Source organism: Rutidosis leptorrhynchoides, chromosome 10, assembly GCF_046630445.1.
Source record: "Rutidosis leptorrhynchoides isolate AG116_Rl617_1_P2 chromosome 10, CSIRO_AGI_Rlap_v1, whole genome shotgun sequence".
Taxonomy (NCBI): Eukaryota; Viridiplantae; Streptophyta; class Magnoliopsida; order Asterales; family Asteraceae; genus Rutidosis; species Rutidosis leptorrhynchoides.
Window position 1 is genome coordinate 150798355 of NC_092342.1, and position 15923 is coordinate 150814277.

The 15923-nt window shown below is 38.0% G+C and overlaps 1 protein-coding gene across 4 annotated transcripts; it reads left to right on the forward strand.

Moving 5' to 3' along the window:
* Positions 1 to 9284: 9284 nt before the first annotated feature.
* LOC139871588 (probable inactive purple acid phosphatase 1) lies at positions 9285 to 15667 on the forward strand. 4 transcript variants are annotated; one of them, XM_071859290.1, is made up of 13 exons: positions 9285 to 9402; positions 9689 to 9877; positions 10039 to 10130; positions 10562 to 10628; positions 10734 to 10856; positions 10960 to 11052; positions 12546 to 12675; positions 12792 to 12873; positions 13209 to 13341; positions 13432 to 13637; positions 14142 to 14267; positions 14382 to 14691; positions 15178 to 15667. In XM_071859290.1, the coding sequence occupies exons 2-13, from the start codon at positions 9695 to 9697 to the stop codon at positions 15481 to 15483; spliced, it is 1851 nt and encodes a 616-aa protein (XP_071715391.1). In that variant the 5' UTR covers positions 9285 to 9402; positions 9689 to 9694; the 3' UTR covers positions 15484 to 15667. The 4 variants fall into 4 exon arrangements, with proteins under 4 accessions (XP_071715391.1, XP_071715389.1, XP_071715393.1 ...); XM_071859288.1 differs by lacking the exon at positions 9285 to 9402 and adding an exon at positions 9471 to 9597; XM_071859292.1 differs by lacking the exon at positions 9285 to 9402 and adding an exon at positions 9471 to 9597 and having other exon boundaries at positions 13432 to 13562.
* The last annotated feature ends 256 nt before the right edge of the window (positions 15668 to 15923 follow it).

The following is a 15923-nucleotide window of genomic DNA, read 5'->3' on the forward strand; positions in this document are numbered from 1 at the left end:
GTTCTATTTACATTATCATGGTTTTGTGGTACTTATATCTGCTTGCGTTACTTAATCAACATGTGTTGTGCTGTTTTCATGTTGATTGTTATACACTATATTATTATTATTTGCATACTGGATTTTGACTTGAGTCAAAATGTTTGTTTAGAACATCATGGCCAACGGGAGATCAACCCCTACCGCAGCACAAATTGAGGAAATTATTAACGAGCGTGTTGCTGCTGCTCTAGCTGAAAGGCAACCCCAAGCTCCACCACCACCACCACCGGTTGTTCCACCCGTCCAAATTGGGTGTACATATAAGGAATTCCAAAGCTGTAAGCCGCACTACTTCAGTGGCACTGAGGGACCAGTCGGTCTCACAAGATGGTTCGAAAAATTAGAATCGGTATTCAGGGTTAGTAATTGCTCTGAGGCTAACAAAACGAAATTTGCATCTTGCACGCTTTCCGATGGCGCGCTTACATGGTGGAATACCATGGCCCAAGCACAAGGAATTGATGAGGCGTATGCTACGCCTTGGGAAGAATTTAAATCTGCTATGATCGAGGAATACTGTCCGAGGACCGAAATCCAAAAGATGGAAATTGAATTTATGCAATTGAAGACCGTAGGGAACGACCTTAACAGTTACAATCGTAGGTTTTTGGAGTTGGCTCTTATGTGCCCGACCATGGTCACCCCCGAATTTAAGCGCTTGGAAAAATACTTCTCGAGACTTCCTAAGTCCATCAAGGGCAATGTTACCTCATCCAAGCCACCAAGTGTTCCCGAAGCAATGCGCATGGCGCATACTCTCTTGAATCAAATCATCCTTGACGAGCCGGAGAAGGCTAAGTTTGAAACTGGTAGTGGCGAGAAGAGGAAATGGGACAACAACCACAACAACAACAACCGAGGTAGAAACTATGATCAAAACCCGGCAAAGCGACATGAAGGTTTCAGGCAAAACAACAACAACACCAACCCCGGCACAAGCTCTAACCCGAACTACAAAGGAACTTTACCACAATGCAAGAGGTGTTATAAGCACCACACCGGGTATTGCAATGTTGTCTGTGAGAAATGCCAACGGACTGGGCATGTTGGTAAGGATTGTAAGGTTACTACTTTGAACGTGAAGCCAAACCACAACAACAATGGGCCTAGGAAATGTTATGAGTGTGGAAAGACGGGGCATTTCAGAAACGAGTGCCCAAACAAGCGTAAAGATGGCGGACCACCACGTGCTAGAGCCTTCAATGTTAATGCAAGGGACGCACGCGACAACCCCGACTTGGTGACAGGTATATTCAAAATCAACAATCTTTTAGCTTCTGTCCTATTTGACACTGGTGCCGATAGGAGCTATGTGTGTAGACATTTTTGTGATAAGTTAGATTGGTCGTTAGTTCCTTTAAAGGAAAGTATGCTTGTCGAGGTAGCCAACGGAAAACTTGAAAAAGTGGACCAAATTGGCCGAGGGGCTATTATCAACATAGCCGGGGTAGACTTTGAGATAGACTTGATACCCATTAAGTTGGGGAGTTTTGATGTTATTGTTGGCATGGACTGGCTAACTAAGATAAGGGCTGAGATTATTTGTGGAGACAAAGCACTCCGCATACCGCAAGGAGATGACGAGCCATTGATCATTTATGGGGAGAGATGTAGCTCTCAACTGAACCTCATTAGTTGCGTGAAGGCGCAAAAGATCATGAAGAAGGGACGATTTGCTGTCCTAGCTCATGTGAAAATCGTAGGAACCGAGGAGAAGAAAGTAGAAGATGTGCGTATTGTGAACGAGTTCTCCGATGTCTTTCCCGAAGAATTGCCTGGATTACCGCCACCGAGGGCAGTAGAATTTCAAATTGACTTAGTGCCAGGAGCTGCACCTGTAGCTCGCGCACCCTATAGACTTGCACCTTCCGAGATGCAAGAATTGCAAAGCCAGCTACAAGAGTTACTTGATCGAGGGTTTATTCAACCGAGTTCTTCGCCGTGGGGCGCGCCTGTGTTGTTTGTAAAGAAGAAGGATGGATCCTTCCGAATGTGTATCGACTACCGTGAGCTCAAAAAATTAACAATCAAGAATCGATATCCTCTACCACGAATTGACGATATTTTTGACCAACTGCAAGGATCGTGTGTTTACTCAAAGATCGATTTACGGTCCGGCTATCACCAGTTGAGGGTGAAGGAAAGTGACGTGATGAAAACTGCATTTAGAACCCGCTACGGACATTATGAGTTTCTTGTAATGCCATTCGGTCTGACCAATGCACCTGCTGTATTTATGGACCTTATGAATCGTGTTTGCAAGCCGTACTTGGACAAATTTGTTATAGTCTTCATAGATGATGTCCTCATCTACTCTAAGAGCGAAGAAGAACACGAGCATCATCTCCGATTAGTACTTGAACTTTTGAGACGTGAGCAACTTTACGCAAAGTTTTCCAAGTGTGAATTCTGGTTGAAGGAAGTTCAGTTTTTGGGTCATGTTGTGAGTGACCAGGGCATCAAAGTTGATCCCGCCAAGATCGAAGCTATCAGCAAGTGGGAGACCCCCACTACTCCGACCCACATCCGCCAATTTTTGGGCCTTGCCGGTTATTACCGAAGGTTTATCGAAGGTTTCTCTCTGATTTCACGTCCGCTAACCGCACTCACTCACAAAGGAAAGAAATTTGTTTGGGGAGACGAGCAAGAGAAAGCGTTTCAATTCTTGAAACGGAAGTTAACCACCGCGCCTATCCTATCACTTCCTGAAGGTAATGACGATTTTGTTGTTTACTGCGACGCCTCGAAAACTGGTTATGGTTGTGTGCTTATGCAACGCATGAAGGTCATTGCCTATGCTTCTCGTCAACTTAAGATCCACGAACGAAACTATACTACACACGATCTTGAACTTGGAGCCGTTGTATTCGCGCTCAAATTGTGGAGGCACTACCTTTATGAAACTAAATGCACTATCTTCACCGATCACAAGAGTCTCCAGCATATATTCGATCAGAAACATTTGAATATGAGACAACGAAGGTGGATTGAGACGCTAAATGATTACAAGTGTGAACTTCGCTATCATCCGGGTAAGGCCAACGTTGTTGCTGACGCCTTAAGCCGAAAGGAGAGATCGGCACCTCTTCGCGTTCGAGCATTGAACATCACGATTCATTCCAATCTCCAGAACCAAATCCGAGCAGCCCAAGAACAGGCTCTCATAGAGAAGCACTTACGATATGAATATTTGAACATTCTCGTCTCTAAATTCGAGGTTAGAGAATCCGGACTCCGATGTTATGCCGGAAGAATTTGGGTACCACGCTATGGAGACTTACGGAGCCTCATATTGGATGAAGCTCACAAGTCAAGATATTCGATTCATCCCGGAGCGGGCAAGATGTACCATGATATTAAAGAACAATATTGGTGGCCGAATCTCAAGAAAGACGTTGCAGCTTATGTTAGTAAGTGTTTGACTTGCTCAAAGGTTAAAGCCGAGCATCAAAAACCTTCTGGGTTACTTCAACAGCCAGAAATCCCACAATGGAAGTGGGAGATGATAACTATGGACTTTATCACCAAACTGCCAAAGACAGTGGGCGGATACGATACCATTTGGGTTATTGTTGACCGTCTTACCAAGACTGCACATTTCTTAGCAATGAAAGAAACCGATACAATGGAGAGACTTGCTCAACTTTATATTAAAGAGGTTGTATCACGACACGGTATACCCTTATCGATCATCTCCGATCGCGATCCTCGATTTGCTTCTAGATTTTGGCGTTCTTTGCAAGAAGCCATGGGAACTCGTCTCGACATGAGCACTGCATATCACCCTCAGACTGACGGTCAAAGTGAACGAACAATTCAAACCTTGGAGGACATGCTACGTGCATGTGTTATTGATTTTGGAAAGGCCTGGGAAAGGCATTTGCCACTCGCCGAATTCTCTTACAACAACAGTTACCACTTGAGCATTAAAGCTGCACCTTTTGAAGCATTGTATGGCCGCAAGTGCCGTTCTCCTCTTTGTTGAGCCGAGCTAGGTGAAGTGCAACTCACCGGGCCCGAGATAGTCCACGAAACATCAGAGAAGATTGCCCAAATTCAAAACAGACTCAAGGTAGCTCGTGATCGCCAAAAGAGTTATGCTGATAGTAAGCGTAAAGACTTTGAATTCAACATTGGTGACCGCGTTATGTTGAAGGTTGCACCTTGGAAGGGTGTGATTCGTTTTGGAAAGCGCGGAAAGTTAAACCCGCGGTACATTGGCCCTTTTGAAATTTTGGAGCGTGTTGGACCCGTTGCTTATCGTCTTGACCTTCCAACACAATTGAGCTCAGTTCATCCTACCTTCCACGTATCAAACTTGAAGAAGTGTCTTGCTCCACCTGAACTGATCATACCATTGGAGGAATTTACTATTGACGACAAACTTCACTTTGTGGAAGAGCCTGTTGAAATTATGGAACGTGAAGTTAAGGAGTTGAAACACAATAGGATTCCGATCGTCCGAGTTCGATGGAATGCCAAACGAGGACCTGAGTTTACTTGGGAGCGAGAGGATCAAATGAGACAGAAGTATCCTCACCTTTTTCCACCTCCTCCATCACCTTCAGATTCAGCTTAAAATTTCGGGACGAAATTTTCTTTAACAGGTGGGTAATGTAACGACCCTGGTTTTTCCAACATTATTTTATTAATAATTATTATTATTAATACGTGTGATTAAACGAATGTACGTTATTACATTTACTTGTTTCCATGATTGCCCGAACTTGACTTTAATTGCCCGAAACGCCCTTGCGACACCCGGAACTTGCACGAATAATATTTTCAAGTATTATTTACATTCATAATTAATTTTATTAATTATTTTGATTAACTATAGTTATTAGTTAATTACTTGGGCTTTAGATGGATTAATTTGTGAATTACTTGAACTTGGGCTTGTTAAATGTTATGGACTCATGATTGTGGACTTATAAGCCCACCCTACACTTTAATGGACTTAATTAGCCCAACACTTATGTAAGTATCACTTTAGGAGTTACCTAGATGAAAAACATGGTAAGAAACTTATTTACCACTTACTTGCACACTTACCCCACAAAGTTACCCTTTAACCATTCACCCTTAGTCAAAGAAGCATGCACATTGAGTGAGCAACTCCCTCCCCCATTGGTGGGAGGTTCACGGCCAAGAGAGCATGGGGAGGGGGGTTTTTGGTTTCCAAGTTTGACTACATAATCTCTTGCTTTCTCATTTCTCACACACACTTCAAACTTGCAACTAATTTCTCTCCTTTTACTCTCTAGTTCTTGTAAGTAACTTTGAGCAATTCCCTCTTCTTCCTCCTTGCTAAAACCGAACCAAAACACCCCTCTAATCATCATCATTTACTTGTTGTTACTTGTTCTTGTTCTTGTTACTTACTTATAGTTGTTTTGCTTACTAGTTCCTTGATAATACATACCAATTACTAAGGAGCAAACTTTCTAGTTTGATTCTTTATTTATCTTGTGTTAGCAAGAACATGCAAGAACAAAACTCTCTAGTTTATGTTCTACCTTTATTGTTTTGAAGGATAAAAGTTCATGTGTTGTGAGCATACTTGTGTTCATGAAGTAAACTTAAAAGTTTACTTTCTAAAGATCAAGACTTAGGCTTGAATCTTTAAAAGTATGAAACCCATGAACTTACTACTTGTGTAATTACTTTATTTTTCTCATTTGTTCATCTTTTAAAATCGTGATTTTGGTTGTGGATGGTCAAGTGTTACAAGTTAACTTTGATCTCGTTTCTCTTGAACTAAAGATTAACTTTAAAAAGGTTCAAGAACATAAAATTTACTTACAACTTTAGACCAATCTAAAAACTATGTACTACCACTTAAGATCTTGATTTATTTAGTTTATTTTCAAATTATAGTACAATGTTATTTTTACATTACATGCATGTGTTGAATCTATGACCTTGATGCAACTTTGGTTCATCAACCTTCATGCAACTCTAAAGTGAGTTGTGCTTCATATCATAGACTCACACAAGGGTTATGATGGTCAAATCATGGTCAATATGATGCTAACACATCAACGAGTTGTGCACTTGAAGCTATATGCATCAAGGATGAGAACCGTGATGAGCATCAAGCACCAAACCACCGGAATCCATTTAAAACTTACTGTTTCTGTCCAACTTTCTGATCAGCTGAATTCGTAACAGACCAGTAGGTCTGGGCTGATCTAACCTTGATTTTTGGATAGGACTTTTCGAGTAGATAACTTTTCATATAAGACTCGTCTTCATACGAGTTACGGTTTAGAGTCTATGGCCCTCCGATCGTCACTAGGTCCATTTACTTTTCTGTTTCCTGTTTCTGTTTTCTGTTTACTGTTTTCTGAGTCAGACCCAAACACCTGGGCTACTGTAACTGCAATATTCAGTTATCTCTGTTCGAGTAGATAATTTTTCGTTTAGGACTCGTCTTAATACGAGTTACGGTTTAGGATTTATGGCCCTCCGATCGTCACTAGGTCCTTTAACGTTGTGCAGAAAATTCTGACCTACTCGCACTTAAACCGTCGCCACGGTCAAAATAAGATGAGTTTGCTTCTGAGATTTTTAGCACCCTTAAGGGACTCATAGACGGAGCCATGGCCACTGGTCTCACCTTATTTCAGTAGGTATAGAGACCGTGGTGACTGACCGAAGTCAGCCTTTGTTTTAAAACTTCTTTTATGAACAAAACATACCTATACTTTTCGTTTGATGATGATTGATGATGACCCTTATGACCTTATTTACATACTTATAAACCTTTTAAGACAAGCTACTGACTTGGTACTATTTGACTTAGGTTGAGGACTTTTGGACCGATTACTTGCTCACTTTCCCGACTCTACATTACTACTATTTTACCGCTACTTATCATTGTGAGTTATAGCTTTCCCTTTTTACTTTAACTTATTTTGGGAACTGAGAATACATGCGCATTTTATGTTTTACATAATAGGCACGAGTACTTAAACTTTATATATGTGTGGGTTATATAACGGCAGAAACATTCCCTTTAGCTCGGTAACGTTTAATCATTGGTTTTTGAACTGTGAACGCGAATCTTAGATATGGATCCATAGGGTTTGACATCCCCACTCGGGCTAGTCGCGCTAGCATTTAACGAGTGTTTAATACTTCGAGGTCATACGCACTTGCCATGTGCACTTTCAGGGGGTACATAAACGTTAAGTTAGTTACCGGGTGCCCGCGGTTAAGCATATACTTTTACATACTTTTGAAACGCTCGTTGTAGCACCGAAATCTCGTGGCCTACTTACATTACTGTTATACTTAAACTATAGCTCACCAACCTTTGTGTTGACCTTTTTAAGCGTGTATTTCTCAGGTGCTTGAAGTCGCTTCCGCTATCATACTAGTCGTGCTGTAGAACCCGCTGCTTAGAGTTGTTATCGCATGACTACTTATCTTGCATTCAAACTTATTTACTTTTGAAACTATGTTATGTAACGACCTTTGTGGTCACGTACACTTATTTAATGCTTCTACTTAGTGAAGCTTACTTTTGGATTGTAAAACATTCGACGTTTGTTATGACGTCACTTTTATTAATGAATGCAAACTCTGTTTTGAAAACGCATATAGTACTTAACCTTGTAATGATCCTGTTGATGATGGTCCGTACGTGATGATTTAGTACGGGGCGTCACATACAACGCCCAAGATTGGTATGGTTCCGTATGGTTGTCGTGTTTGCTTGGTTCTTCCCGCCATATGCACGGTCACACTCCTAGCGTGTGTGGGTATGAACGGGTATGATGTAGACAATCATTATAAGAAATTCTTAACGCAAAGAAAGCCAATGAGATTGATCGTGTGATCTCATTTGTTTGTTTGTAGATAGAATTGTACGTGTTATGGGTTGAACGAGATTCAAGCCGGAAAATAGTTGAAATTGCCGGTATGACATGAATAGTCTTCAATCGTAATCCATCAACTCGAAAGTGATGATATATAGTTTATCGGCCAAATTTTTATTTTTATTTTTTTATTTGGCGAAAAAACAAAGAACGTATATAACCAAGGATTTTTCATCAAACGATGAAAAACCTATCAAAAGATACAAGGGGACCGGAAAGTCTCGCGACTAGAAAGCGTAACCTAACATCCGAAAACAAGCCATGAAACGGCTATCTACCCGCGAGCTGAGCCGAAAAGGAATACAAGGGACTGAGCGAAAACCTATTCAGCACAAAACAACCAAGCACAAACGACCCAAAACAAACAAGCACAAACGACCCAAAACAAACAACTAAAACAACAAAGCTACACAAAAGCAAAAGTAACGTACAAACATAAAACCTCGACTAGATACAACAAAAGACCGCATCCAACCGACATCATCAAAAGGACATCTTATTGCAAGTCGGCCCGAGAAGATTTCATTCCCTTCAAATCCGGTCTCTGAACCTTACCCTCAACCTTATCCTTACGAAAATGTTTACCCCCACGAGACTTAATAAAAGACGAGAAGGGCGATTCGAAAGATGAGAATCGCACAATCTTGCCAATATTCGAAGACTCATCCATCACTTCAACATCATCACCACGAACAACAAATGGGACGTCACACCCGAACCACTCACCTTGTTTTTAATGAATTTATCCGATGTAGTCTCAAAACAGTTTGAACCAATACGTACAATATCGATACTAGACATTACCAAAAGAGATTTCAAATTCACCACCTTACTCCTCTCCTCACAAACATTTATTGGTTGATAAATGGACCATTATCTTCCAAACAAACATCCTTGGCAATATTCACCACTTTTTCACTTAAGGGTCAGAAGAACCAAAATTCGAAAATGAACGAGTACCTCCATCCACGCGTCCACCGTTACTTCACGATGCACTCAAACTCAACATTAAAATTACGCATAAACCGCGACACCTAAATACATTTTCTTCTCGCACTTTTTACCGGCACATGGGAACGATACAAAATCAACCTTAGATTGCGAATCATCTTGCTCAGAAGCTAACGAAGAGTGATGAGCAGCACGACTTGTTTCCACAACGAAAGCACAGCCCGACCCAACACTATTACGATCAGCACTAGAGCAGAACCCCTTGGCAACCAAAGCCGTCCTATACGATTTTTCGTGATCCCAATAAACTACAGCCGTAGGGCGATCTAAACCAACCACATTAGTAACACATCTTCTTGTAAATTTATTAATGAAAACTTCGGATTATTTGATTTTGAAAAATCTAGTAAATAAGACAAACAGACGTAGATCTATTATTTTTAAATCTGTATAATTATTAATAAATAATAATTAAAAAGTAATTCATGATTGCAAAATTGTCACAAAAAAGGAACCCGTAAAGGTATATACCCAATATAATTCGTTCTTTTCTGTTATAACAACTGAAATTGAACACTTTGCTGCATCAACTATCAACTAATTGATAAAAAAAAAAAAAAAAAAAAGTTTCATGGGTACTACTATCATGGTAATTACTTCAATATCCTGATCTCAACTGTTAGGGTTTGATTTTATCAACACAAGTTTACTTTTCTGGGTAGGTTGCCACTATATGTACTGAAGTTTCTGTTATTTTGCTTTATTTGTAACAAACACATTATATGATTCTTGATTTGTTTTAATTACAGGGAAGGATGTTTAAAGTTGCAGGGTTCAGTTTGGTAGCAGGGTTGTTTATTTTATTGAGCCTAAAAGAAGTGGCATCACATGGAGATCATGCTTTTGCAAAGATTGGTATATATCAAGTGACATTTGCTATAAGTGATGATGCTTCAATCAAAGCTTTTCCTACAATTCTTGGATTAAAGGTTAATAAAGTTGAGTTTTAAGTTTGGTAATTCATATTCATATTATAATATATTTATTGCCATGTTAGTTCTTATACCAGTTTTGAACTTGAAATTAGCGACTGAATAAGTGTGATTTTTTTAAACTTATGCAGCTTTTTTTTGTTTTTTTTTGTTTTTTTTTTTTTTAGAACCAAAATACTGAATGGGTGACTGTAGATATTAGCAACTTGAATCCATCAATTGATGATTGGATTGGAGTATTCTCCCCTGCCAATTTCAGGTTCTTATAATTTTCGTTTTATTTATTACACCAGTTTTTCTGATGGGGCAGGACCAAGGTTGTAAAAGTCATGAGCCGGGGACGAGTCGGTGGGGACCCTCGAGAACGAGTCGGCGTTGACCAACTTTGACTTTTAGTAATAAATAAATTAAACATTTTTATTACACATAAATATATCAAACGTATATATTTCAAAGAAAGATTTTTGACACAAAATATATTATTAAAAATATAAAATTTTTACCTAACTTTGACTTTGACCTACTCAGACCCGACTCGGACCACTTTGAACGAGTTGACCGAGACTTTGACCGGACTTTTTAGCGTTGACTGACTTTTAAGGTAATTCAGAGACGGGCTAGCCCCGAACCGACGCGTCGGCTGACTCTGCGGACTTTTACAACAGTGTCTAACAATTTTATTGTTTTCAGTGATTCTACATGCTTCCCCGAAAACTCAAGATTTAGCCCTCCGTATTTGTGCACTGCGCCTATTAAGGTTTGTTTACTTGGGTCCTGGCTAGTTTCATGTATTAAGCGGTGTTTAATTTGTTTTTTTTTTCATCACAATATGTTTAGCTAACTTTGCAACTTACTTTTTCAGTACCAATATGCAAATTACACCAATCCTAATTACAAAGTTACAGGAAAAGCTACATTAAAACTTGAGTTGATCAATCAAAGATCTGACTTCTCTTTTGCATTGTTCACAGGCGGATTATCGACTGTAATTTTTCTCTTAATCCACTTACCTTTTTTTTATATAGATTTTTTAAATTTGCATCTCTTGGTCGAATTTAATTTAAAAAATTTCGGTCATATGTGGACAGCCAAAGCTGGTGGCAGTTTCAAATACAGTTGCTTTTGCAAACCCGAATGCACCAAATTTCCCCCGGTTAGCTCAAGGAAAGATGTGGGATGAAGTGAGCTCCACCTCTATTTTATTCGTATATGTATACAATTATATATGTATATACATGGGCTAAACTGCATAGACTTATATATATATATATATATATATATATATATATATATATATATATATATATATGGTCATAATCAAGAGGGAAGTACTTTTTTGGGGGAAGGGGGAAGCAAATTTTTTTTTTCTTTCGTTTTTTGAAAAAACTTTGTTCACGAATATTATAGATTAGATGAAAATATGAACATTTAAAAAAGACACTTTGTGATGAATGTCATTATTTTGGCGGGAAAACGCTCAAAGAAAAAAATAAAAAAAAACATTCAATGCATTTAATGTTATGCTTCTGAGTTTATTTGCATCGTTTTGTTTTCATCTTGTGTGAAGTGTTTTTTTCGAATTTAGCCCGATTTAGAGTTTAGGGTTTAGGGTTTAGGGTTTTCGGGTTTACTCCGTAAACCCTCAACCCAAAACCCTAAACCCAAAACCCAAAACCCTAAACTCTAAGCCGTTCGTGTTAAAACTTTTAATCTAAACCTTAATTTCTAAACCCTAAACCCTAATTTCTAAACCTTAAACCCTAATTTCTAAACTCTAATAGCTAAACCCTAATTTTTAACCCCCTAATTTCTAAACCCTAATTTCTAACCCTTTAAAAAAAAACTCTGAATCAAAACATTCAATGCATTGATTAAATCTCTCTCTCTCTCTCTCTCTCTCTCTCTCTATATATATATATATATATATATATATATATATATATATATGGGCAGGCTCAATGGGGAAGTAACCAATCGGGGGGAAGCAAATTTTTTTTTTTTTTTTTTTTCGTTTTTTGAAAAAACTTTGTTCACGAACATTATAGATTGGATGAAAATATGAACATTTAAAAAAGACACTTCGTGATGAATGTTATTATTTTGGGGGGAAAACGATCGACAAAAATAACATTCAAGATAATATTGTTCGTGAAGAATGTTAACGTTTTTTTTTTTTTTTTTCATGTTTTGTGAAGTAAAATTTAGCCCGATTTAGGGTTTAGGGTTTAGGGTTTAGAGTTTGGTGTTTTGGGTTTATTCCATAAACCCAAAACACCAAACCCTAAACCCTAAACTCTAAACCGTTCGTGTTAAAAACTCAATCTAAATCCTAAATCTAAACCCTAAACCCTAAATTTCTAAACCCTAATATCTAAACCCTATAAACCCTAATATCTAAACCCTAATATCTAAAACCTCAACATACTCTCGAAAAACACGATAATTGTTATATATTACTTCTTCGAGCGTTTTCCCGCCAAAATAAAAACATTTATCACAAAGTGTCTTTATTAAATGTTCATATTTTCATCCAATCTATAATGTTCGTGAACAAAGTTTTTTCAAAAAATGAAAAAAAAAAAAAAAATATTTGCTTCCCCCCGCTTCCCCCGATTAGTTACTTCCCTCTTGATCCTACCACTATATATATATATATATATGACTTAATTTTCAGATGACTGTAACATGGACCAGTGGATATGGAATCGATAAAGCAGTGCCGTTTGTCGAATGGGGGCAGATAGGTGGAGAGCAGAGGCACTCTTATGCTGGAACGTTGACTTTTGACCGCAATAGCATGTGTGGTGTGTATAACATAAAGTTTATTTATAAAAAAAATTAATAATTATGGGAATTTCATATTTTGGAGTGGCACGTTTCAATTTTATTGATGTATACGTGTATGTGTATGTGTATGCAGGTGCACCAGCAAGAACTGTGGGTTGGCGTGATCCTGGTTATATTCATACTACCTTCTTGAAAGACTTATGGCCCAATCAAATGTATGCTATACCTTTTTTATAAAATAAATGAAAGCGGATACCGTATATCGGCACTATCAATAGTCTTATAAAGAATTATACAGTAGGTGGGCAGGTGGCAATTTCTATCCATTAACTTATGAGTTGGTCAATGTGGGTTTTGTTCTAATGTTGTTCTGTAGTAATAACTACCTCGTTAACTATTCATAAAAATAAATATAAGGTACAAGTGTGTGGGTTAGCCAACCTGACTCGGTTCAACGTCATAAAATTTGACCCTTTTTGGCAGACTCACCCTTTTTGGCAGCGTTTCAAACGTCTTGTAACAAAGATTTATATTTAACATGTTTATATAGGTATACATACAAGCTAGGGCACAAATTACCAAATGATACTATCATTTGGAGCAAAACGTACCAGTTTAAATCATCTCCATTTCCAGGTCAAGACTCTCTACAACGTGTTATCATTTTTGGTGACATGGGAAAGGTTTGAACTTTATTATTCAGATCGCGTTTTTTTCAAGCGAAAAATCAATTGCTTGTGTTTATATATGATATTTATGTGAACTCAATGCAGGATGAGGCCGATGGGTCCAACGAATACAATAATTTTCAACCTGGATCGCTTAACACTACAAAGCAACTAATCAATGATTTGGAAAACTTCGATATCGTCTTCCATATTGGAGATATCTGCTATGCAAATGGGTATCTTTCACAGTGGGATCAATTTACTTCTCAGATTGAACCAATAGCCTCAGTTGTACCCTATATGATTGCTAGGTATCCTTAGATTCTATTCTTTTAATTGTAATCAATCATCGAGAAGGACCATTGAGCTAATAGCTCAGGGGTACCCGTTGCCTTAGAAGCTAGGGCCTGCCGATCTACACTGAGGAGTTTGACTCTGAGGTCAAACAACTTTCTACATTTACTTGATTTTTTAAAATAGCTTCTAAGGTATTTCTTGTTTTACTTGTACGCAAATTTTATGTGGTTACCAAACTTTTCTCAAAATCAAAGTTATTTTATAGCGTTAAGAAGTTTCAGATTAATGCTTGACCTCAAAAGTCAAATCAACTCTTGATCTTGCATAACTGATTTGGAGTTACTAAACTCAAATTTAGTACTTCCAACGGTCAGATGGAATAAAAAACACGAATTTAATATTTTTGAGAAAGTTGAAGGATATGTTTGACCCAAAATCCAAAAATGTGTCTCTTATTCTTGGAGGTCTTTGTTACAGTATTAATTTTCGATAATCAAATGATAGTCTTTTCTTTGTAGTGGTAATCACGAACGTGACTGGCCCAACTCGGGATCCTTTTACGAGAACAATGATTCTGGAGGAGAATGTGGTGTTGTGGCTGAAACTATGTTTTACGTCCCAACTGTTACAAGAAATAAAGTCTGGTACATATCAAGTCTTGTACTTCCATAATAATATCCTTAAATTAGGTTGATGTAAACTAACATTGACTTTGATTTGATTTTATTTGATTTTATTTTTTTGTTTTTTTATTTCAGGTATTCTACAGACCATGGGATGTTTAGGTTCTGCGTTGCTGACACGGAGCATGATTGGAGGGAAGGCACAGAGCAGTACAATTTCATTGAAAAATGTTTCGCATCTGTAGATCGACAAAAACAACCGTGGTTAATCTTTATCGCACATCGCGTACTCGGATATTCGTCCTCGTTGTTTTATGCAGTTGAAGGTTCATTTGCAGAGCCAATGGGGAGGGACAGCCTTCAAAAGCTTTGGCAAAAATACAAAGTTGATATAGCTGTTTATGGTCATGCGCATAATTATGAGAGGACCTGTCCAGTTTATGAGGTATGTTTATAACCACGATCGCTAGAGGTGATAAGATGGATGGGTTTGGTTACATGTCAAATTGGGTTGGGTTGTGTTGGAACATACATATTAAATAGATATCGACATGGGCCAGGTGGTTGTTACGATAATAAATAATATGTTAACTAATATAATAAAAATCATATTGTAACAATAATGGTGATAATAAATAATATATTAACTAAAATAATAAAAATCATATTGTTACAATAATGATGTAATTCTTCGAATAAACAATTTAGGAGGTTCTAGGTTGTATGAATTCGAAATAGACTTTGACCAACTTTGACTCGACTTATTAGCGTTGACTGACTTATTAGGCTTTTTTGTGGGCGATTCGGGACGGGATAGACCCCAAACCGATGCGTAGGCCGACTTTTAGAACAATGTCTAAAATAAAATATCATGTGTTACATTCTTATAGATAATGTAAGTATTGATTGTAATGAAAACTTGCTGATTCAGAATATTTGCACGAACAACGAAAAGAACCATTACAAAGGCAGTTTAAACGGGACAATACATGTGGTGGCTGGGGGAGGAGGGGCAGATCTCACTCCATTTGCGCCATTTAATACCGTTTGGAGTATCTTTAGAGACTACGATTACGGGTTTTTAAAACTTACTGCGTTCAACCACTCGACTCTTTTGTTTGAGTACAAAAAAAGCAGTGATGGGCAAGTGTATGATTCGTTTACGATTGCTCGGGATTATAGAGACATCTTGGCATGTACGATCGATAGTTGCTCGAGTACAACACTGGCATCTTGATGATTATAATGATTCGACTTTTTGGTGCTTTCGATCTGGCATTAAGCAATGGGGAATCATGATATACACACACAAAAGAGAAGTCCGGGTTGTTAATGTATCAATGGATAATAGTATAGGGGTATGGTGTATATTTTATTTGTAATTATTGAACTAGAGAAACTAATAAATAATGGGGACTTGTGCTTGGTTGTCATGATTTTGATGTTTTTATCTATAAATTTAAGAAATATGTATAACATGATCTAGTATCATAGAACTCGGAATTACTCGGATAGTACTCGGTCAAACTCAGTCGAACTCTGCCAAAACTCGAGTTTATTTGGAAATTCGGTCAAACTCGGTCAAAATTCTGCCAAAACTTGGGATACTTGGAAAATCAGTCAAAACTCTGCCAAAACTCAAGATTACTTGGTAAATTAGTCAAAATCGGTCAAAAC

Coding starts and splice junctions, on each gene's coding strand:
- LOC139871588 (XM_071859290.1), top strand. CDS start 9,695: ATGTTTAAAGTTGCAGGGTTCAGTTTGGTAGCAGGGTTGTTTATTTTA. Junction 9,878..10,038: donor TTGGATTAAAGGTTAATAAA/GTTGAGTTTTAA, acceptor TTTTTTTTTTAG/AACCAAAATACTGAATGGGT. Junction 10,629..10,733: donor TGTGCACTGCGCCTATTAAG/GTTTGTTTACTT, acceptor TTACTTTTTCAG/TACCAATATGCAAATTACAC.